General features: G+C 33.0%; 3 protein-coding genes and 1 long non-coding RNA gene across 5 annotated transcripts in view; 3 read left to right on the top strand and 1 right to left on the bottom strand.

The window, feature by feature from the left end:
* LOC143251829 (uncharacterized) overlaps nucleotides 1-886 on the top strand; it is a 36,335-nt gene extending 35,449 nt beyond the window's left edge. Inside the window, exon 5 of the long non-coding RNA XR_013028658.1 lies at nucleotides 652-886. This is a non-coding gene — a long non-coding RNA (uncharacterized LOC143251829). The remainder of the gene's footprint in view (nucleotides 1-651) is intronic.
* LOC143251828 (major facilitator superfamily domain-containing protein 6-like) overlaps nucleotides 1-5,996 on the bottom strand; it is a 50,190-nt gene extending 44,194 nt beyond the window's left edge. The window contains exon 1 of one of the 2 annotated variants that reach the window (XM_076503075.1): nucleotides 5,932-5,996. The gene's annotated coding sequence lies outside the window, so the exon portion shown is untranslated. Of the gene's footprint in view, nucleotides 1-879; nucleotides 969-5,931 lie in introns of those variants that run through there. The other variant, XM_076503069.1, reaches the window with a different exon arrangement.
* Nucleotides 1,242-2,133, top strand: LOC143254473 (uncharacterized). Its single transcript, XM_076509651.1, has 2 exons — nucleotides 1,242-1,257; nucleotides 1,542-2,133. Exons 1-2 carry the CDS (start codon nucleotides 1,242-1,244, stop codon nucleotides 1,970-1,972), a joined length of 447 nt encoding a protein of 148 aa, XP_076365766.1. The 3' UTR covers nucleotides 1,973-2,133.
* A 4,631-nt stretch (nucleotides 5,997-10,627) lies between the features above and the next one.
* The window catches only part of LOC143251822 (sushi, von Willebrand factor type A, EGF and pentraxin domain-containing protein 1-like), a 67,992-nt gene continuing 56,034 nt past the window's right edge, over nucleotides 10,628-22,585 (top strand). The window contains exons 1-2 of the mRNA XM_076503062.1: nucleotides 10,628-11,294; nucleotides 17,891-18,102. Of these exons, the coding sequence (XP_076359177.1) occupies nucleotides 10,855-11,294; nucleotides 17,891-18,102 (652 nt within the window). The 5' untranslated portion in view covers nucleotides 10,628-10,854. The remainder of the gene's footprint in view (nucleotides 11,295-17,890; nucleotides 18,103-22,585) is intronic.

Genomic DNA, 22,585 nt, shown 5'->3' with positions numbered 1-22,585 from the left:
GTATTTATGTTGTTTTTTTTGGTTTAGTTTCAATATAACTTATTTCTTTAGTGATCATACTACAACATTTTAATTAATTAATATATGAAATACTAAAAGACGGAGAAGCATGTTTTTGCCCTCCTATAATTCGGCAAATTTCTTATACAACTTGCATTTTAGGGCTTAATGTGTAAAACCATAGTTAATAAACGTTTCTGAGATCTCACACAAAAGCTGGCAGTATTTAGATGTGTACGATTGATCGTAATGGTGGCCAGGCATGGCTAGGTGGGTTAAGGCGTTCGACTCGTAATTTGAGGGTCGTGGATTCGAATTCCGGTCGCACCAAACATGCTATGCTCGCTCTTTAAGCCGTGGGGGCGTTACAATGTTACGGTCAATCGCACTATTCGTTGGTAAAAGAGTAGCCCAAGAGTTGGCGGTGGGTGATGATAACTAGCTGCCTTCCTTCTAGTCTTACACTGTTGAATTAGGGACGGCTAGCGCAGATAGCCCTCGAGTAGCTTTGTGCGAAATTCAAAAACAAACAAACTTGATCGTAATGTTGATGGAGTTTGTAGTTCTTAGTTTAACCTGGGAGTAGTTATCAAAAAGGCTTTAATCGTGATTGATTAAAATAACAGTGAAAGTGAGTTTTTTTTCTCATAGCAAAGCCACATCGGGCTATCTGCTCAGCCTACCGAGGGGAATTGAACCACTGATTTTAGCGTTGTAAATCCGGAGACATACCGCTGTACTTGCGGGGGCGTGAATGTGAGTTAGAGGTCAGTAAAATATATAGATGTTTTATAATATTCACCTAAATAGTTGGGGAAAATTATTTGTTTTTTTTAAATCGACTGTTTGCTTAATTCAATACAACTAATTTGTTCTTACCTCAAAATGTCGTGAAGTTGGCTTAAGTAGTAAAAACAATAAGAGAGTGGATCGATCCGTATCCCTGGCTGAGCTGCCTCGGTGACTATGACAAGAATGACTAGAGATAAATACCTCAATCATTTTGTTATTATAGCACTGTGACAAAGCAGAATTCTGACCCGAATGAGATTTATTTTTAATTTGTGCAATTTTTACCTACATTTTAAGTTGTTTAAGACGCAACCTAGAGGAGACAGAATATATTCTTTCTTAGAATAAGTCACAAATTAGTCACTTTTAACAGATAGTAAGTTACGAAGGTGTGCTTTAGTCACATGATGATCAATAGTTACTAGATGACTAGTGCTTTTATTATAAAAATGTATTTTGATCGCAGTAGTCACGTGGTAGTTTGTAAATACCACAGGATTAGCCTAACTACATGATAACGCAGTTTGAATGCTAAGGCATTTAAGTCATAACTTATTTCGACAAATGTTTATATTTTGAGTAGATTACTTAGCTTTAGATTGGCTGTTGAATTTTTGCAGTCCAGAAAACCAGATAGTAAGACTGTTTTAGAAAACTCAGAAGAATATTTATATTAATGTGAATCTCGCCCAGAAATGAAAATATATCAAATGTGAGCAACTCGTGTAAACGAATAATGTAACAGTAAGAAAAGAGGAAAGTAGAAGTTAATAAAATAAATCAAACAACAGTCCATGACGAGACATTCACACGTGATGATGATGTCGAGACATCCACAGGTGATGATGATGACGAGACATCCACAGGTGATGATGATGACGAGACATCCACACGTGATGATGATGACGAGACATCCACAGGTGATGATGATGACGAGACATCCACACGTGATGATGATGACGAGACATTCACACGTGAGGATGATGATGAAACATCCATAGGTGATGATTATGACGAGACATCCACACGTGAGGATGATGACGAGACATCCACAGGTGATGATGATGACGATACATCCACACGTGATGATGATGACGAGACATCCACACGTGAGGATGATGACGAGACATTCACACGTGAGGATGATGACGAGACATCCACATGTGATGATGATGACTAGACATCCACACGTGAGGATGATGATGAAACATCCACAGGTGATGATGATGACGAGACATCCAGACGTGCTTTCACGTGGTTTCCAAACGTGATAATTAATTACTAATATTGTACAACATTCAACTGAACGATGAAATAAAAGTTTGACACCAGTTATTAACATAATAAAGACAGTGCACAAAAACCCTCTTGGTAAACACTCACACCATATAGAGAAAAGAAGGAAACTCATCAGTTAACATTCCGAGACTACCGTGTGAATTATTGCATTAATCTGGGCTGCTAAAAGTAGGTGGCAAGGTGATAGGGGCTCCGAAATCACTACGATTAAAAACACTGGGCAGTTAAAATAACGATAAAACTGTCATTTCTCTCTAACACAACGTAACTTAGTTACTCCGTTTAAACATTTGTTTCTAAAACAAGGTAATTTGGTAAGGATAGTAAAACCCATGTATACACCTTTTACATATTTCTTTTTAGAAGAACGTAATTTGGTAAGGAGAGTAAAACTCATTGTTACTCTGTTAAAACATTTGTCTATAAGCCAATGCAATTTAGTAAGCAGAATAAAACCCCATTGTTACTCCATTTCAATATTTGTCACTTAAAACAACGTAACTTAGTAAGCAGAATAAAACCCCATTGTTACTCCATTTCAATATTTGTCACTTAAAACAACGTAACTTAGTTAGGAGAGTAAAACCACATAGTTACTACATTTAAATATTTGTCTATAAAACATCATAATTTAGTAAGAAGAGTAGAACTCACTCTTTCTCAGTTTAAACACTTGTCTCTAAAAGAACACAATTTAGAAAGGTGAATAATACCGTATCCTTAATCCCTTTAAACACTTGTCTCTAAAAGAACACAATTTAGTAAGGTGAATAATACCGTATCCTTAATCCGCTTAAACACTTGTCTCTAAAAGAACACAATTTAGAGAGGTGAATAATACCGTATCCTTAATCCTTTTAAACACTTGTCTCTAAAAGAACACAATTTAGAGAGGTGAATAATACCGTATCCTTAATCCCTTTAAACACTTGTCTCTAAAAGAACACAATTTAGAGAGGTGAATAATACCGTATCCTTAATCCCTTTAAACACTTGTCTCTAAAAGAACACAATTTAGAAAGGTGAATAATACCGTATCCTTAATCCGTTTAAACACTCGTCTCTAACAAAACACAATTTAGTAAGGAAATTAAAACCCTATTGTTATTCTGTTTAAGCATTTGTCTCTGATACAAAGTAATTTATTTAGGAGAGTAAAACCCATTGTTACTCGGTTTAAAGCTGTTTCTCTAAAACTGTAATTTAGTAAGGATAGTAAAGCCCATTGTTACTTGGTTTAAACATTTGTCTTCAGAACAACGTAAATTAGTAAGAAGAGTAACCCCCATTGTGACTCAGTTTAAACATTTGTGTTCAGAACAACGTAATTTAGTAAGAAGAGTAACCCCCATTGTTACTCAGTTTAAACATTTGTCTTCAGAACAACGTAATTTGGTGAGGTGAGTAAACTCCATTGTTACTCAGTTTAAACATTTGTATTCAGAACAACGTAATTAGGTAAGGAGAGTAACCCCCATTGTTACTCAGTTTAAACATTTGTCTTCAGAACAACGTAATTTGGTGAGGAGAGTAAACTCCATTGTTACTCAGTTTAAACATTTGTATTCAGAACAACGTAATTTGGTAAGGAGAGTAACCCCCATTGTTACTCAGTTTAAACATTTTCTTCAGAACAACGTAATTTGGTAAGGAGAGTAAAACCCATTGTTACTCAGTTTAAACATTTGTCTTGAGAACAACGTAGTTTAGTAAGGAGAGTAACCCCCATTGTTACTCAGTTTAAACATTTATCTTCAGAACAACGTAATTTGGTAAGGAGAGTAATCCCCATTGTTACTCACTTTAAACATTTGTCTTCAGAACAACGTAATTTCGTAAGAAGAGTAAACCACATTGTTACTCAGTTTAAACATTTATCTTCAGAACAACGTAATTTGGAAAGTAGAGTAAACCCCATTGTTACTCAGTTTAAACATTTGTCTTCAGAACAACGTAATTTGGTAAGGAGAGTAACCCCCATTGTTACTCAGTTTAAACATTTGTCTTGAGAACAACGTAGTTTAGTAAGGAGAGTAACCCCCATTGTTACTCAGTTTAAACATTTGTCTTCAAAACAACGTAATTTGGTAAGGAGAGTAACCCCCATTGTTACTCAGTTTAAACATTTGTCTTCAGAACAACGTAATTTGGTAAGGAGAGTAACCCCCATTGTTACTCAGTTTAAACATTTGTCTTGAGAACAACGTAGTTTAGTAAGGAGAGTAACCCCCATTGTTACTCAGTTTAAACATTTGTCTTCAAAACAACGTAATTTGGTAAGGAGAGTAACCCCCATTGTTACTCAGTTTAAACATTTGTATTCAGAACAACGTAATTTGGTAAGGAGAGTAACCCCCATTGTTACTCAGTTTAAACATTTTCTTCAGAACAACGTAATTTGGTAAGGAGAGTAAAACCCATTGTTACTCAGTTTAAACATTTTCTTCAGAACAACGTAATTTGGTAAGGAGAGTAAAACCCATTGTTACTCAGTTTAAACATTTGTCTTCAGAACAACGTAATTTGGTAAGGAATGTCACATTGATAACAGTTTTAAGAATTTGCAGTAAAACTAATGTTCAGTAAAGTGAAATTAATTATATAATAAAATAATATAGAAATAAAATTTAAGATCGTTTTGTTGTTTTTATTGTGATTCACTGTGTAAGATCTGGTTGTAAGTTGAGATGAAATAGAATTAACCTAATAGTAATATAATGGGTTCATGAGTTTCGTCGAGTTAGATACTCCTTGGAAGTTCTTGTTTCATGAGAACGTGAAGATTACAACAATGTTATGTACAACTGAAAACTCTTTATGAGATCAGACCTAATTAGCTAAGATAATTTTCTCTGGTGTATACAGTCTGGTAACACGGTGAGCCATGATAAGAATAAATGTAATCTGAGTAGAATGACGGGTTTTAAAACCAGCAAGAGGGACATCGAGATATCGAATACATTTTAAATGAAAATGTAGATACATAGAATAGTTTATAAATTTTGTTTTACAGTGGAACGATAGGTTATCATGATATTATTAAAAAAATGTGTTGCATGAGTTTTCTATATTACCAGAAAAATCATCTTTTATCATAAAAACAAGCAAGACAAGAAATATTTTAATACGAAATGGGAATATTGAAGGAATATATATTAGTTGTATCTAGCACACATCATGTTAAAAACAAGGCCCGGCATGGCCTAGCGCGTAAGGCGTGCGACTCGTAATCCGAGGGTCGCGGGTTCTCGCCCGCGTCGTGCTAAACATGCTCGCCCTCCCAGCCGTGGGGGTGTATAATGTTACGGTCAATCCCACTATTCGGTGGTAAAGAGTAGCCCAAGAGTTGGCGGTGGGTGGTGATGACTAGCTGCCTTCCCTCTAGTCTTACATTGCTAAATTAGGGACGGCTAGCACAGATAGCCCTCGAGTAGCTTTGTGCGAAATTCCCAAACAAACAAAAACAAAGTTAAAAACAACGTTGAGTTTGTACAAGTTTTAAAATCAATAGCCCATTCAGATATACCTTTCACTCACAATAATCAGTCTTTGTATTAAAATCATGAAAGAGACTTTATGACAAAAGACGACCTTCACTTCCATTTCGTGGAATTTAACACGATTAAATCACTTAGTTCCGTCTTAAAGTTGCGAAAGAGTAAATAAAAATAACGTTCTTTATGTGACGAAATACGCTTGTTTCGTCGAACGAGTATTATGTTATTAGATTTGCAGTTAACAAAATTAATAATCGACATTCAAAACATGAAAAACTTTCTAACTCCTAAAAACTAAAGAAGGTTTAGTGTTCAAACTACTACAAAACTAAAGAAGACTTACCGTTGTAGCTGCTACAAAACTAAATGTCCACAGCTCTAGCTACTACAAAACCAAATGTTCACAGCTCTAGCTGCTACAAAACTAAATGTCCACAGTTCTACGTGCCACAAAATCAAATGTTCACAGCTCTAGCTGCTACAAAATCAAATGTATACAGCTCTAGCTGCTACAAAACTAAATGTTTACAGCTCTAGCTGCTATAAAATTAAAGGAGGTCTACTATTCTTGCTGTTGCAAAAGTAAAGAAGGTTTACTGCTTTATCTGGTACAAAACTAAAGGTCTACTGCTCTAGCTGTTTCAAATGTAAATGTCCACTGCTCTAGCTTACAAAACTGAAGAAGGGCTACTGCTCTAACTGATAGAAACCTAGAAGTCTACTGCATTAGCTTCTACAAAATTCAAGAAGGTCTAATCCACTAGCTCCTGCAAAATTAAATAACCTTTACTGCTCTAGCTGCTACAAACTAAAGGTCTACTGCTATAGGTGTTACAAAAATAAAGGTCTACTGCTCTAGCTTCTATAAAATTAAAGAAGATTTGTTGCTCTAGTTGTTTCAAAACTAAAGATCTACTACTATGGCTGCTACAAAATTAAAGGTCTACTGCTCTAGATGTTAGAAAACTAAAGAAAGTCTACTCTTCTAGCTGCTACAAACTAAAGATCTACTGCTCTAGGGAATAGAAAACTATAGGTCTACTCCTTTAGCTGATAAAAAATTAAAGGTCTATGGCTTAGCTGTTACAAAACTAAAGGTCTGATGCTCTAGTTGCTACAAAAGGAAAGACGTTCTATTGCTTTAGCTGCTACAAAACTAAACATCTGCACTCTAGATGCCACAAAACTAAACAATATATACTGCTCTAGCTGTTTTAAAACCATGGGTATACTGCGCTCGTTACTACAAAACTAATGGTCCATTGCTCGAGCTGATAGAAAACTAAAGGTCTACTGCTCTAGCTGCTACAAAACTACAAGTATGCTGCGCTAGCTGCTACAAAACTAAAGGTATAGGCTTCTAGGTGATACAGTACTAATCAAAGTGTACTGCTCTACCTGCTAGCAAACTAAAAGTCTGGTGCTCTAACTGCTACAAATGTAAAGGTTCACTGCTCTAGCTGATACAAAACTAAAAAAAGGTCTAATGCTTCAGCTGCTATAAAAATTAGGGGCCTACTGCTCTAGTTGATAAAAAGCTGAATAAGTTATAATGCTTTAGCTACTGAGAAATTAATGAAAGTCTGCGGCTCTAGTCCATATAACACTAAAGGTCTACTGCTCTAACTGCTACAAAACTAAAGAAGGTTTACTGCTCTAGCTGCTACAAATCTAGAGGTCTATTGCTCTAACTGCTACAAAACTAAAGAAGTTTTACTGCTCTAGCTGCTACAAATCTAGAGGTCTATTGCTCTAACTGTTCCAAAACTAAAGGTATATTGCTTTAGCTACTACAAATGTAAGGAAGGTCTACTGCTGTAGCTGTTATCGAACTAGAGAACCAGTTATCTAGCTGCTACAAAACTAAAAGTCTATTGCTTTAGCTGCTAAAAACTAAAGGTCTACTGCTCTAGCTGTTACAAAACTAAAAACGTGTACTGCTCTAGCTGCTACATAACTATCAATTTCTGTGGGTGTTTTTTACAGATATATATAAGGGAAACAACTTTTCACGTCCCAAGATAACCTTTCACTTATCATGATGGATACACCAGCTAGTAAGCAATACGTAAAACATACGTTTAAATATTGCTATTATTTAGATCTACACTATACATATATCTATATTATACAGTTATGATGTTAGTATAAACGTAGGTTGAAGAAGTTTTTATAGTCTACACTTGAAGAAGAAAGGTCCTCACTTCTATTATTTAGATCTACACTATACACATATCTATATTATACAGTTATGATGTTAGTATAAACGTAGGTTGAAGAAGTTTTTATAGTCTATACTTGAAGAAGAAAGATCCTCACTTCTATTATTTAGATCTACACTATACACATATCTATATTATACAGTTATGATGTTAGTATAAACGTAGGTTGAAGAAGTTTTTATAATCTATACTTGAAGAAGAAAGGTCCTCACTTCTATTATTTAGATCTACACTATACACATATCTATATTATACAGTTATGATGTTAGTAAAAACGTAGGTTGAAGAAGTTTTTATAGTCTACACCCGAAGAAGAAAGGTCCTCACTTCTATTATTTAATCTACACTATACATATATGTATATTATACAGTTATGATGTTAGTAAAAACATAGGTTGAAGAAGTTTTTATAGTCTACACCTGAAGAAGAAAGGTCCTCACTTCTATTATTTAGATCTACACTATACACATATCTATATTATACAGTTATGATGTTAGTAAAAACGTAGGTTGAAGAAGTTTTTATAGTCTACACTTGAAGAAGAAAGGTCCTCACTTCTATTATTTAGATCTACACTATACACATATCTATATTATACAGTTATGATGTTAGTAAAAACGTAGGTTGAAGAAGTTCTTATAGTCTACACCCGAAGAAGAAAGATCCTCACTTCTATTATTTAGATCTACACTATACATGTACCTATATTATACAGTTATGATGTTAGTAAAAACGTAGGTTGAAGAAGTTTTTATAGTCTACACCTGAAGAAGAAAGGTCCTCACTTCTATTATTTAGATCTACACTATACTCATATCTATATTATACAGTTATGATGTTAGTAAAAACGTAGGTTGAAGAAGTTTTTATAGTCTACACTTGAAGAAGAAAGGTCCTCACTTCTATTATTTAGATCTACACTATACACATATCTATATTATACAGTTATGATGTTAGTAAAAACGTAGGTTGAAGAAGTTTTTATAGTCTACACCTGAAGAAGAAAGGTCCTCACTTCTATTATTTAATCTACACTATACATATATCTATATTATACAGTTATGATGTTAGTATAAACGTAGGTTGAAGAAGTTTTTATAATCTATACTTGAAGAAGAAAGGTCCTCACTTCTATTATTTGGATCTACACTATACACATATCTATATTATACAGTTATGATGTTAGTATAAACGTAGGTTGAAGAAGTTTTTATAATCTATACTTGAAGAAGAAAGGTCCTCACTTCTATTATTTAGATCTACACTATACACATATCTATATTATACAGTTATGATGTTAGTAAAAACGTAGGTTGAAGAAGTTTTTATAGTCTACACCTGAAGAAGAAAGGTCCTCACTTCTATTATTTAGATCTACACTATACTCATATCTATATTATACAGTTATGATGTTAGTAAAAACGTAGGTTGAAGAAGTTTTTATAGTCTACACTTGAAGAAGAAAGGTCCTCACTTCTATTATTTAGATCTACACTATACACATATCTATATTATACAGTTATGATGTTAGTAAAAACGTAGGTTGAAGAAGTTTTTATAGTCTACACTTGAAGAAGAAAGGTCCTCACTTCTATTATTTAATCTACACTATACATATATCTATATTATACAGTTATGATGTTAGTAAAACGTAGGTTGAAGAAGTTTTATAGTCTACACCTGAAGAAGAAAGGTCCTCACTTCTATTATTTAGATCTACACTATACTCATATCTATATTATACAGTTATGATGTTAGTAAAAACGTAGGTTGAAGAAGTTTTTATAGTCTACACTTGAAGAAGAAAGGTCCTCACTTCTATTATTTAATCTACACTATACATATATGTATATTATACAGTTATGATGTTAGTAAAAACGTAGGTTGAAGAAGTTTTTATAGTCTACACTTGAAGAAGAAAGGTCCTCACTTCTATTATTTAGATCTACACTATACACATATCTATATTATACAGTTATGATGTTAGTAAAAACGTAGGTTGAAGAAGTTTTTATAGTCTATACTTGAAGAAGAAAGGTCCTCACTTCTATTATTTAATCTACACTATACATATATGTATATTATACAGTTATGATGTTAGTAAAAACGTAGGTTGAAGAAATTCTTATAGTCTACACTTGAAGAAGAAAGGTCCTCACTTCTATTATTTAATCTACACTATACATATATGTATATTATACAGTTATGATGTTAGTAAAAACGTAGGTTGAATAAGTTCTTATAGTCTACACTTGAAGAAGAAAGGTCCTCACTTCTATTATTTAATCTACACTATACATATATGTATATTATACAGTTATGATGTTAGTAAAAACGTAGGTTGAAGAAGTTCTTATAGTCTACACTTGAAGAAGAAAGGTCCTCACTTCTATTATTTAATCTACACTATACATATATGTATATTATACAGTTATGACGTTAGTAAAAACGTAGGTTGAAGAAGTTTTTATAGTCTACACCTGAAGAAGAAAGGTCCTCACTTAGAAGGCGCTTGGGTTATAGGATTTTTATTTCATTATATGGTGTAGTTGTTACTTGTGAACGTTATTTATGAAGATAAAATATTTATGGTTTACGTGTAAGAAGAAATATTCTGTTGACGAATAGACAAATAAAACCTGTCAGAAAAAAGTGCAACATGTACCCGGAAAATACCAGCAACAATAATATAATAACATGAAAAAATATAAACAATAAACATGTAATATATATCGCTACAAGAAGAGACGTCATAGGTGATGGTTGTTACAAGTTCTAGTTATCTTAATAAATACTCCGGGCTAAAAGTAATTTCTGTTTATGAGTTCGGTTTCCTAAGAGACAGACGTCTTATCAAACATTCGTTTAGTTATCATCTGTACACATGCTTGTTTACTTCCGGGGGATTTCCAATGTGAAGTACTCACTTATAACACAGACCATACGATAAGCTCGTGACAACTACTTGTAGCTATCACTCGATTAGTGTTCAGTAGCCCTGTGTGGAATATTTTTGTTACACTGAGAGATTTCTCTGGTCAATATGAAATACAAATTTACGTTCCCTCTGCTGTTATTGTTCTGTGTTTTAGGACTATCGTCTTGTCAGTTAGACTTAGATAAAGAACTCAAAACGTTTCTTGGTACTTTAGAGACCTACGAACAGACTAAAAACGATGTAGTTTTTCTTCTAGACGAGTCGGGCAGCATCGGAGCTCCTAACTTTCCACATGAAATTCTTTTTGCGGAATTAATTGCACGTTTGTTAACTGTGTCTCCTGACACAAGTCGTGTAGCTGTCGTTACTTTCTCTACTGGCCATAAGACTCATATCGACTATATTAAAAACACACAAGGAAACAACATGTGCACTTTACTTCGGGATCTCAAAAGCATTGGCTACCGTGGGGGCTGGACACACACACGAGATGCTCTTATCCAAGCCGGTGATCTTCTGAAGACAGGACGATCTAATTCTAACAGGTCTGATAAATCCTTTCTATTTACACTGTTTGTGTTGGTACGTTTTAAGGTATAAACTGTCACGTGTATTAATATTCGAACGATGATATGACAAGCTTTAAAATATTTTATAATAACAGTTTAATTATTAGTAGCTTCATTCGTACACTGTATATTATACCATATCATATATTGTAATATATTCCATGTCTTACATTGTGGTATATAATATATCGTACAAAGTAAAATATAACGTGCTACATCCTATAATATACCATATCATATATTGTAATATATTCCACGTCCTACATTGTGGTATATAATATATCGTACAAAGTAAAATATAACGTGCTACATCCTATAATATACCATATCATATATTCTAAAAAACATAATTTCCTACAATTTTAAAGTTAACATAACAGTTATATATACATATATAAAAACAAAATGTGTGCTTGTTAGCACTCTAACTCTGAGTTTACTGGGCCAAAGTAAACCAAAATTTAAATGTAAACACTATGAACTATGTAAACTATCAGAATATCACAATTCAACTTAAACGTTTTCTATTTATAAGAAGGCCTACTGAGTCTCAAACAATCATGGTAAGAAGAATTAATCTTATTGTAACAAACTGTTTTACGGTGAGTACAATTATTTTTATTGTAGTATACTGTCTTATGTTCTGAAAAACTAAACTTATTGTAGCATGTTGTTTTGTGTTGCGTATAATTAATATTATTGGACCATATTGTCTTCTTTTCTATAGAATTATTATTATTGTATCCTGATGTCTTATGTTGAGTAGAATTAATATTACTGTAGCGTGTTATCTTGTGCTGAGTAAAATTAATATTATTGTACCAGATTCTCTTGTGTTCAGTAAAATTAATATTATTGTACCAGATTCTCTTGTGTTCAGTAGAATTAATATTATTGTACCAGATTCTCTTGTGTTCAGTAGAATTAATATTATTTTAGAATATCCTCTTGTGTTCAGTATAATTAAGCTTATTGTAACATTGGGTCTTGTGTTCTGTAGAATAAATATTATTCAAGCGGTTGTCCTGTTTTCTGAATAATTAATATCATTGTAGCATGTTGTCTTATTTTCTGAATAACTAATATAACTGTAGTATGTTCTTTTCTGTATAATTAATATCATTCACACGTTGTTTTCTATATAACTAATATCATTGTAACGTGTTGTTTTATAATTAATATCATTGTAGCATGTTGTCTTATTTTCTGAATAACTAATATAACTGTAGTGTGTTCTTTTCTGTATAATTAATATCATTCACACGTTGTTTTCTTTATAACTAATATCATTGTAGCATGTTGTCTTATTTTCTCTATAATTAATATCACTGTAGCGTATTGTTTGGGCCCGGCATGACCAGGTGGGTTAAGGCGTTCGTTTCGTAATCTGAAGGTCGCGGGTTTAAACCCCGGTCGCACCAAACATGCTTGCCCTTTTAGCCGTGGGAGCGTTATAATTCCACGGTCAATCCCACTATTCATTTGTAAAATGTAGCACAAGAGTTGGCGGTGGGTGTTGATGACAAGCTGCCTTCTCTCTAGTCTTACACTGCTAAATTAGGGACGGGTAGCGCAGATAGCCCTCGAGTAGCTTTGTGCGAAATTCATAAAAACAGTAGCGTGTTGTCTTGTTTTCTGTATAATTAATATAATTCTAAAGTATTGTCTTGTTTGAAGTATAATTAATATCACTGTAATAAGTTGTCTTGTTGTCTGTGTAATTAACATCATTGTAGCGTGTTGTCTTGTTTTCTGTTTATTAATATCATAGCAAAATGTTGTCCTATTTTTTGTATAAATAATATCATTGTAAAGACTTGTCTCATTTACTTAATATCATTGTAGCATGTTGTCTTCTTTTCTGTTTATTAATATCATTCTAACGTGTTTAGTTTTTTCTATAATTAATATCATTCTAACGTGTCGTCTTGTTTGCTGTACAATTAATATCATTTTAACGTGTTATCTTCTATTCTGAAAATTATTATCATTGTAGCTTGTTGTCATGTATTCTGTTTAATTAATATTATTGTAGCTTGTTGTCTTGTTTGCTTTGCAATTAATAACATTTTGACGTGTTGTCTTCTATTCTGAATAATTATTATCATTGTAGCGTGTTGTCTTGTATCATAAATAATTATTATCATTCTAAGGTGTTGTCCTGTTTTCTCTATAACTAGTGTCACTGTTTCTTTTCTTTGCTCTAAGAAAAACACACACACATGAGACAACATTTTATGTATAATTAATATCACTGTGATGTGTTGTCTTGTTTTCTGTTTAATTAATGTCACTGTAACGTGTTGTCTTGTTTTCTGTTTAATTAATGTTATTGTAACGTGTTGTCTTGTTTTTTGAATAATTTATTTCATCCTAACGTGTTTTCTTTTTCTCTGAATAATTAATATTATTCTAAGGTGTTGTCTTGTTTTCTATATAATTCATATCATTGTAAAGTGTTGTCTTCTTTTCTGTATAATTAGTATCATCCTAGTGTGTTAACTTGTTTTCTGTACAATTAATATTACTGTAGTGTTTTGTATTGTTTTCTGTATAATTAATAGCGTTGTAACGTGTTACATTGGTTTCTCTATATTTAACGCTATTGTAACGTGTTGTCTTGTTTTCTGAAGAATTAATATTACTCTAACGTGTTGTCTATTTTTCTCTATAATTAATATGATTGTAGAGTCTGCTCTTGTTCTTTGAATAATTAATATCACTGTAGTGTGATGTCTTAATCAGTGATGACGAGAAAACCCACTTCTAGAGAAATATATGTGCAAAAACGGCTGGTTTGGTTTGAGAACATTTTTTTATGTAGAGGAGCGAACAACGTTTCGATCTTCTTCGGTCATCGTCAGGTTCACAAAGAAAGAAAGAGGTATCCAGCCGTTTTTACATACATATTGCCAGAAACTATACGTAGTACATATAATACTTGTCAGATGTGTAATACAGAGACATCGTTACTAAAACATCATTAAAACTATTTTTTAAGATTGATATACAAAAGCTTCAGCTGTAAACCATACATAAGTGAAACTGTATCAGAGGCTTGTGGACATTTCGATGTCTTGTTTAAAATGTTATAATATTTTCACGTAATATGTAGTCCTGGATCAAGTTAACTACAACAAACCTGTGGTTAAATACAAGTACTTAGAATAATTGCACCCAATAAAAGAGTGCAGATTGTACGAACTTTATTCGTGAACGTTTGCACCCTAAAATTTGTAGAAAACACGCATGGACTTGTACAAGATTACATATTCTCCATGGGATTCAATGTTTGTGAAGATTACATATCCTCCATTGGATTCAATGTTTGTACAAGATTACATATCCTCCATGGGATTCAATGTTTGTGAAGATTACATATCCTCCATGGGATTCAATGTTTGTGAAGATTACATATCCTCCATGGGATTCAATGTTTGTAAAAGATTACATATCCTCCATGGGATTCAATGTTTGTGAAGATTACATATCCTCCATGGGATTCAATGTTTGTGAAAAGGGAATGTCCGTATAAAAAGTGGATGTAAGGAAGTCCGGATGGAATAATGAATTTCGTTGTTTCTCTAGTTTGCATCGACCAACCTTTCACTTTTGTTCATACACCAAGTGAAGTTTAAGTAACGGATTTCTTTCAATCTTTCTTTTCAGTCAAGAAATTATTCCAAACAAATGTGCACTTTCTGGTTACCTTTCCTGTTTAATGCTTTTATCTATTTAAGCTTAACTATTCTTGATGATATGAAGTTTATTATGGAATATACAGGTACTATCTTCACGTCCCGGTAGATCGCACGTATTCACGTCCCTATAGATCGCACGTAGCTTCTTTCCATAAATTTAGTTTCAGAGGATAATTTAAGTATCAACTGACACTCTACCTTCTTCACTTCACATTGTTGATTGTTAAACAGTAACTTAATAAATGTAAACAGAATATCAATATTGTTGTAATTAGAATCGTGCGTATTGTTTCTCTATCATAATGGCTGACGCACCACGTAATTGGTTAATGGTAGTGCACGTGAAATTTAGGATACAACAACTTTCCATCTCCCTTCATGTCTTTAAATACGTTTACATAAAAGTCTACTACTCATAATAATGATTAAGTGTTACCTTTCTTTGAGGGGGCCCAGCATGGCCAGGTGGTTAAGACACCCGACTCGTAATCCGAGGATCGCGGGTTCGAATTCCCGTCGCACCAAACATACTCGCCCTTTCAGCCGTGGGAACGTTATAAAGGTACGGTCAATCCCACAATTCGTTGGTAAAGAGTAGTCTAAGAGTTGGCGGTGGGTGGGATGACTAGCTGCCTTCCTTTTAGTCTTCCACTGCTAAATTGGGGTCGACTAGTGCAGATAGCCTTCATGTAGCTTTGTGCAAAATTCAAAACAAACTATATCTACTTGACTATTATGATGTTTGGTTTCATTGTTAAGGCTTCGTCGGTATTCGATATGTCAAATAGTAGGTGGACATTCTTATTCTGTTTTGCTTAACTTAATTATATGCTAAATCTAGTTCTCAATGTACTTGAACTTTTAGAACCTTAATATACTGCATATTAATGAATAAAATCCCTATAACTGGACAATTTTCAAAAGGCGGAGTTTCATCTTAACGGATAAACTGGAAAATTCCCAGTATGTTTACTTTTATTGTTCTAAAGGGACTGTCGTGCTATGTCATCCTTCAAATGTTAAGATGCTATAAAGAATAATATTGTTTAAGTTAAACTATTTATTTTAAAAAGTATGGTCGTGTATCCCCTCCTGATGAAGTTTGGAAGGTATTTTGTAAGTCTATATACACAGTTTATCTTGTATTGGGTGACAATATTTCTTATGTTAGAGTAGAGATGGTAATTTGTTTCTGTAATAGGTAAATATCTAAACCCAGCCGTTTTTACATATATAGTGTGTTGTCTTGTTTTCTGTAAAATTAATATCATTGCAGTGTGTTGTCTTGTTTTCTTTATAATTAATATCATTGTAACATGTCGTCTTCTTTTCTGTATAATTAATATCATTGTATCTTGTTCTCTTGTTTTCTGTAAAATTAATATCATTTGCAGTGTGTTGTCTTGTTTTTTATATTATTAATATCATTGTAACGTGTTGTCTTCTTTTCTATATAATTAATACCATTGTTTTGGGTTGTAATGTTTTCTGTATAATTAATATCAGGGCAACATGTTTTCCCTATAATTAATATGATTGTAGAGCCTGCTCTTATTCTCTGAATAATAAATATCACTGTAGTGTGTTGTCTTGTTTTCTGTGTTATTAATATTATTCTAACGTGTTTTCTTGTTTTCTTTATAATTAATATCATTGTAACGTGTTGTCTTGTTTTCTGTATAATTAATATCATTGAAGAGTGTTGTCCTGTTTTCTGTATAATTAATATCTTTGCAATATGTTGTCTTTCTTCTGTATAATTAATATCGTTGCAATATGTTGTCTTTCTTCTGTATAATTAATATCGTTGCAATATGTTGTCTTTCTTCTCTATAATTAATATCGTTGCAATATGTTATCTTTTTTCTGTATAGTTCATATCGTTGCAATATGTTGTCTTCTTTTCTGTATAATAAATATTATTGTAATGTGTTGTTTTGTTTCCTGTGTAATTAATATCATTGTTTGTTTGTTTGTTTTTGAATTTCGCACAAAGCAACTCGAGGGCTATCTGCACTAGCCGTCCCTAATTTAGCAGTGTAAGACTAGAGGGAAGGCAGCTAGTCATCACCACCCACCGCCGACTCTTGGGCTACTCTTTTACCAACGAATAGTGGGATTGACCGTCACGTTATAACGCCCCCACGGCTGAGAGGGCGAGCATGTTTGCCGCGAACCCGCGACCCTCAGATTACGAAGCGCACGCCTTAACGCGTTAGGCCATGCCAGGCCAATAATATCATTGTAACGTGTTGTTTTGTTTCTGTATAAATAATGTCATTATAGAGTGGCCCCCCAGTGGCATGTCTGCGGACTTACACGCTAAAAACCGGGTTTCGATACCCGTGGTGGGCAGAGCACAGATAGCCCATTGTGTAGCTTTGCGCTTTATTCAAAAACAAAACAAACAAACTTTGTAGAGTGTTGCCTTGTTTTCTATATTATTGATATCATTGTAACGTGTTGTCTCTGTATATATGTATAATTAATATCTTTGTAACGTGTTATCTGTGTAGTTGTGTATAATTAACATAAGTGTAATGTGTCTTCTCTGTAGTTATGTATAATTAATATCATTATGTTTGTCTGTGACAGAGTTTTACGTATATTCTCTTCAGTAGTTCTATGTTGAAATACTTTAGAGGGTAGTTATTATTTTAAATTATTCTTATTGATTGACAGGGTATTTATTATTCTAAATAATACTTATTACTTGGCAGAGTAGTTATTATTTTAAATTATTCTTATTAGTTGACAGAGTATTTATTATTCTAAATAATTCTTATTATTTGGCAGAGTAGTTATTATTTTCAATTATTCTTATTACGTACAGGGTAGTTATTATTTTCAGTTATTATTATTACTTGATAGGGTAATTATTCTGATTTCCGATGGCCAGAGCAACAATGGTGATCCTTTATCGATAGCGAAGGATCTGAAGGAGAAGGGAAACATAATATTTGCTGTTGGCGTAGCAGATGTTAATAAAGATGAACTGCTAGCTATAGCTTCCTCACCAAAACACATATACATGTTGAAGGACTTCAAGTACATCCAGAAGGTGAACGAGCAGCTTCGAGATGGTAAGGTCTCCACTATTCATGTCCGAATATCAAAATGTTTGTACTTTTCGCAGTGACTTTAGAATTTGGTAAAAAGTTAAGTACATGCACAATAGCCATTAACGTTCTTCTTCATCTTATATGAACACTCTTAAGATTTAAAAAAAAAAAAAAATCCAACCACAATAACTACATGGCTATGAAACGGTTAATGCATTACATACAAAAAATATCGTAACTTAAAAGAATAATCTACTACTTAAGATCTTGCTAATGTTAGAATAGTTTGTTCATTGTGAATTATAAATCAGTTTATTTGGACTGCTACAGTGGCGACTACTTGGGTCCAACCATTAATCTCTAGGGTTGCTACAGTGACTAGTACTCTTGGATACAACCAGTGATCTCTGTACTGACATGGACTGAGCGTTGACCTGACGTCACCGGAAGTTATTAATGTGATCATGTTGTTGATCCTATCTCGTAGCGAAGTGCTTTCAAATGCTAAGACGCGGTGTAGAGATTTTAGGTGTTGCTAATATGAAAATAAAAATACGTATGTGGTATGAAACTGCAACAAAAGGCTAAGACTAATCCTGTGTCATTTTACTGGTAAGTTAACTTTTTGTTGTCTTCCCATAAATATATTATATAAATCGATATGTCACTACCAATATACTACACTGTTCGATACTGTAACTTTAGGCCTAATAATAGGAACGTTTCTTACCGGTAACTTATGCTACTTTTGAGCACATATTATAACTTTCATTTTTAAGCTTGAAATTTTCTTTTAGTTATGTTGTACTTAAGTAGTTGCCAACTCAATTGATCTCATACATTTTTCAAACTTCGTACAGCTTTCCATGAATACTGTTGCAAAAATGGAACTAAATATTCGGAAAGAAAATATCCAACAAGTTGTGTGTGAACATTAGGAAAAGTATGTTTTGACAGAACAGCTCAAAATCGCCCGCTTGAAAAGTAATGCTTTGTCTACTGCATTTTGATTTTTTGAGTTCCAACAAAAGGTATATTATTGTTACAATGACTAAGGAGTATGCTATTCTAATTATTAAATTATTTTAAAGACAGTTGAAAATCGTGTTAAAGTGGTTATTCTAAGAAATGTTCTATCGTGTTCACCTGCTTAATTTTTTGTTTGAATCCGTTATCACATTTACACCTATTGTGCTGTTAAGAAACTAATCAACATAAAAACTGTTAGTTTGAAATTAAGTATCCACAGTATTTTATTATATATTTGATTAGGAACGTAAGATCGTAATAGTTATGACGTAATTACTGGTTTAAGGAGATTCATTTGTATAAGTTAACCAAAAAAATAGTGCTAGCAGTTTTGTATTTGCATGTAATATTTTCTTCTTGAGTAGCACTGTAACACGTGTGTAGAAGGTAAGTTAATAAATTATAGTCAAACAATAAAACATGTCGTCCATGTAATTAAGTACTTATTTTTAAAAAATATAAAAGACATAAATATCTCAAGTAAGTTATTTATTTAATTAAATTCGACTTATTTACAGTTTCACAAAAAGGAGATTCGGTAAGAAAATTCATCAATTCAAGCACACCTGGTTCCAGTTACTTCAATTGTAAAACATGTACACAGCATGTACGTCTAGATGCAAGCTAGTATGTAAGTGATAGTCCTGAAGCAACATAAAATGGAGAGGACAGTTGATTATTTGAATACGACAAAGAAAAAGTTAAAGTTGTCACAAGAAAACAACAGGCGTGCGTGTGAAACAAATCTTTATTCCGTTAAAGGTATTGGTACAAGCTAAAAAAATCTTCCACCAATGATTATAATACGCTGAACAGCATCTTTTCTGACACCCATTAGAAATCTTTTAAACAGCTTTGATTCTTAATTGAAGAATACTTGACTAGCCAAGCATATCCTCCATTTTTACAGTCTTGAGACTGTAGTTTTACTTCACTTAAGCCTACAGTTTAGTAAGACGTACTTTCAGTTTTGTTCTACAGCTGTCATATTTGTCTAGTGACAAAAAAATATTAAAAGAAGGAATCAATAGAGTTACCTGCACTTTAATGACAGCTGAAACTGGCATGAAATAACACGAAAAGAATTTGTTGAAAAGAATGATGTTGGTACAGATACAGAAGACAATACAAAATATCTGGCCAGCGATGTGTTGATGTTTATGGCAGTTTTCCTGAACACCAATTGTCATAACAGGTTAAAGGTGACAATATGCAAACAGAAACTGTCAGATCTTTGAATTACAAGCGTGATATTTGATTTTGATGGTCCGAGATGCCAACCGTCCAAATTAAAAGAAATGGACTTCAGCTAGAAATCTTACAGACACGTTTTGTTTTCTTCCTAGGAATTAAAAATACAAAATCTCTATAATTCCACATGCTAACTGTCGTTAGAAACATGTGAATGTTTTTAAATGGAGATGTTTGTAAGAAAGCTTATATTTAGGAAATAACGAACAATGGTGAAAGCAAGGAAATTAACTTTTAAAACATCAACTTTAATTTCAAGATAACACAGAACTTTTCAACAAATACTTAAATAAATTTATGTTTAACATCTACCGTTAACTTTATACAGCCCTTTAGGTATTCTCAAATTATGGTAAAAAGTTCGAATAAAGCTGCCCTATTAGAAACAGAAAATTTTATTTTTCAACCAACAGAATCATTGAGTAAAGAAAGTATGGAATTCGACGTAAAACACCCTTTAATGGGTTTCTAACTTTAGTTGTGGAACAGTTGTACAAATCTTTATTATCTCTACCGCTCCCTGGAAGTGTGTTTTGACACATAAATTAAACCACTTGGAATTATTATTATGATGCTATTATCACGTCATCCTGTATCTGTAATAACAAGCTTAATAATAGTTCACAGCTGCATATAAATGTGCCATAAAATGATATCAGTAGAAACTGCACTGTGTAGGATAAACGTCAATCTTACATGTTACGAAAACTCACGTGACACTTCCCGGTGGTTCTGTAGATGCGTTAGGCATGTGTGATAAATAGGTGTGATTTTGCAACAGGACGACCATGATCAGTATGTTTAAATTTAGCGAAAAGCTACAGGAAGACAATCTGCGCTAGCTGTCCCTAATTTAACCGTGAAAAACTAAAGTGAGGGCAGCTAGTTATCACCACCTGTCGAGAACTGTTGGGCTACTCTTTTACTAAAGAATAGCAGGTGTGGGCGTCACATTATAACGCCCTCACGGCAGAAAGGGCGAGCACGTCTGGTGGAACAGCTTACTTATGGAAGAACAATAGGATACATTGTTGGCTATGTAGTCAAAATGGTTCCAAAAAGTACACATTGTTTAAAAGTCTTAACAACTACAGACTTATGAATTTTAGAATAACAAAATGTAGGTAGTTTGATAAAGGGACCAACCAGCAAGCAATATAAAGTTGTTCCGAAGTCAACTGATGCTCAAACAAGTACAAATAACCTTGAAATACTGTTTTGAAAGAAGTAGCTTCAATTAGAGTTCTTTAGATGAATAAACAAAGTAATTATGTTTACATCTTGCTGATGGATAATATGTAAAAGCTGCAGACGAAAAATGAGAAAAAAACTTTAGGAGTTTATTTTACTTAAATATCCACAATAACAGATTGTATGAAAACAACACCGAAGGTGTTGCCTAAAATACATTTATAACCAACTGTATTATAGCTGATCATATATAAAAACTGTAAGTGTATAGTGATTCATAAATATATATAATTAACTAAGAATAGTTAACTAACACTGTTTTGATAAACTATAACATTTATGTAGTTTTGTTTATTTCAGTATTAACACCTCCAATGTATTTGTACAGTACTTTACCACATAAGATTCTATTTAAATTTGTAATTTTACTATTAATAATTCAGCAGACCACAATAAAACCAATTTAGACCAACACAATATTGTTATTGTTCTGTTTATTTTTACGACGTCAAATTTACAAACAAGAATTTTTATATAATCGTTTTATTTTCATAATTACTTTAAAATGTACAAAGTTTACAAATGTTAAAGTGACAAGAACTACCGTTACAAACGAGATCGTTAAAACTAGAGAAACGGTACAAGTTGGTCGTCATCAACCAATCCAGTAACTGGAACAAGGAACATACAGAACTAAACTACACGACTTCCTCGTGCCACAAAGCACGTGTGCATCGTTTCAGAAGCGAGATATTAACAACTAGCTTACTTCCTGCCAGAATTACAAGTTTCCTTAAGGGACTATTTCATAATCAACACGTTATGTATTTAAATTTTCTGTCGTGTGCATATAAACGAATAGTTTCGACTGAATTCTGTTTATATTGTGTATTTCAGAAGTAAAGGCACTGTATGTTATTTGTATTCTTTATTTAGCCTTTTATATTTTTTATTATCAAAATAGCGCGTGAATTCCTCGTAAGTCATCTAACAGAGACTGAATTAGCTATACTAAAACAATTTAGTAGCCTTA

Source organism: Tachypleus tridentatus, chromosome 6 (assembly GCF_004210375.1).
Source record: "Tachypleus tridentatus isolate NWPU-2018 chromosome 6, ASM421037v1, whole genome shotgun sequence".
In the NCBI taxonomy this organism is placed as follows: Eukaryota; Metazoa; Arthropoda; class Merostomata; order Xiphosura; family Limulidae; genus Tachypleus; species Tachypleus tridentatus.
Note: the sequence above shows the minus strand (reverse complement) of the source record. Positions and strands in the feature narration are given on the sequence as shown.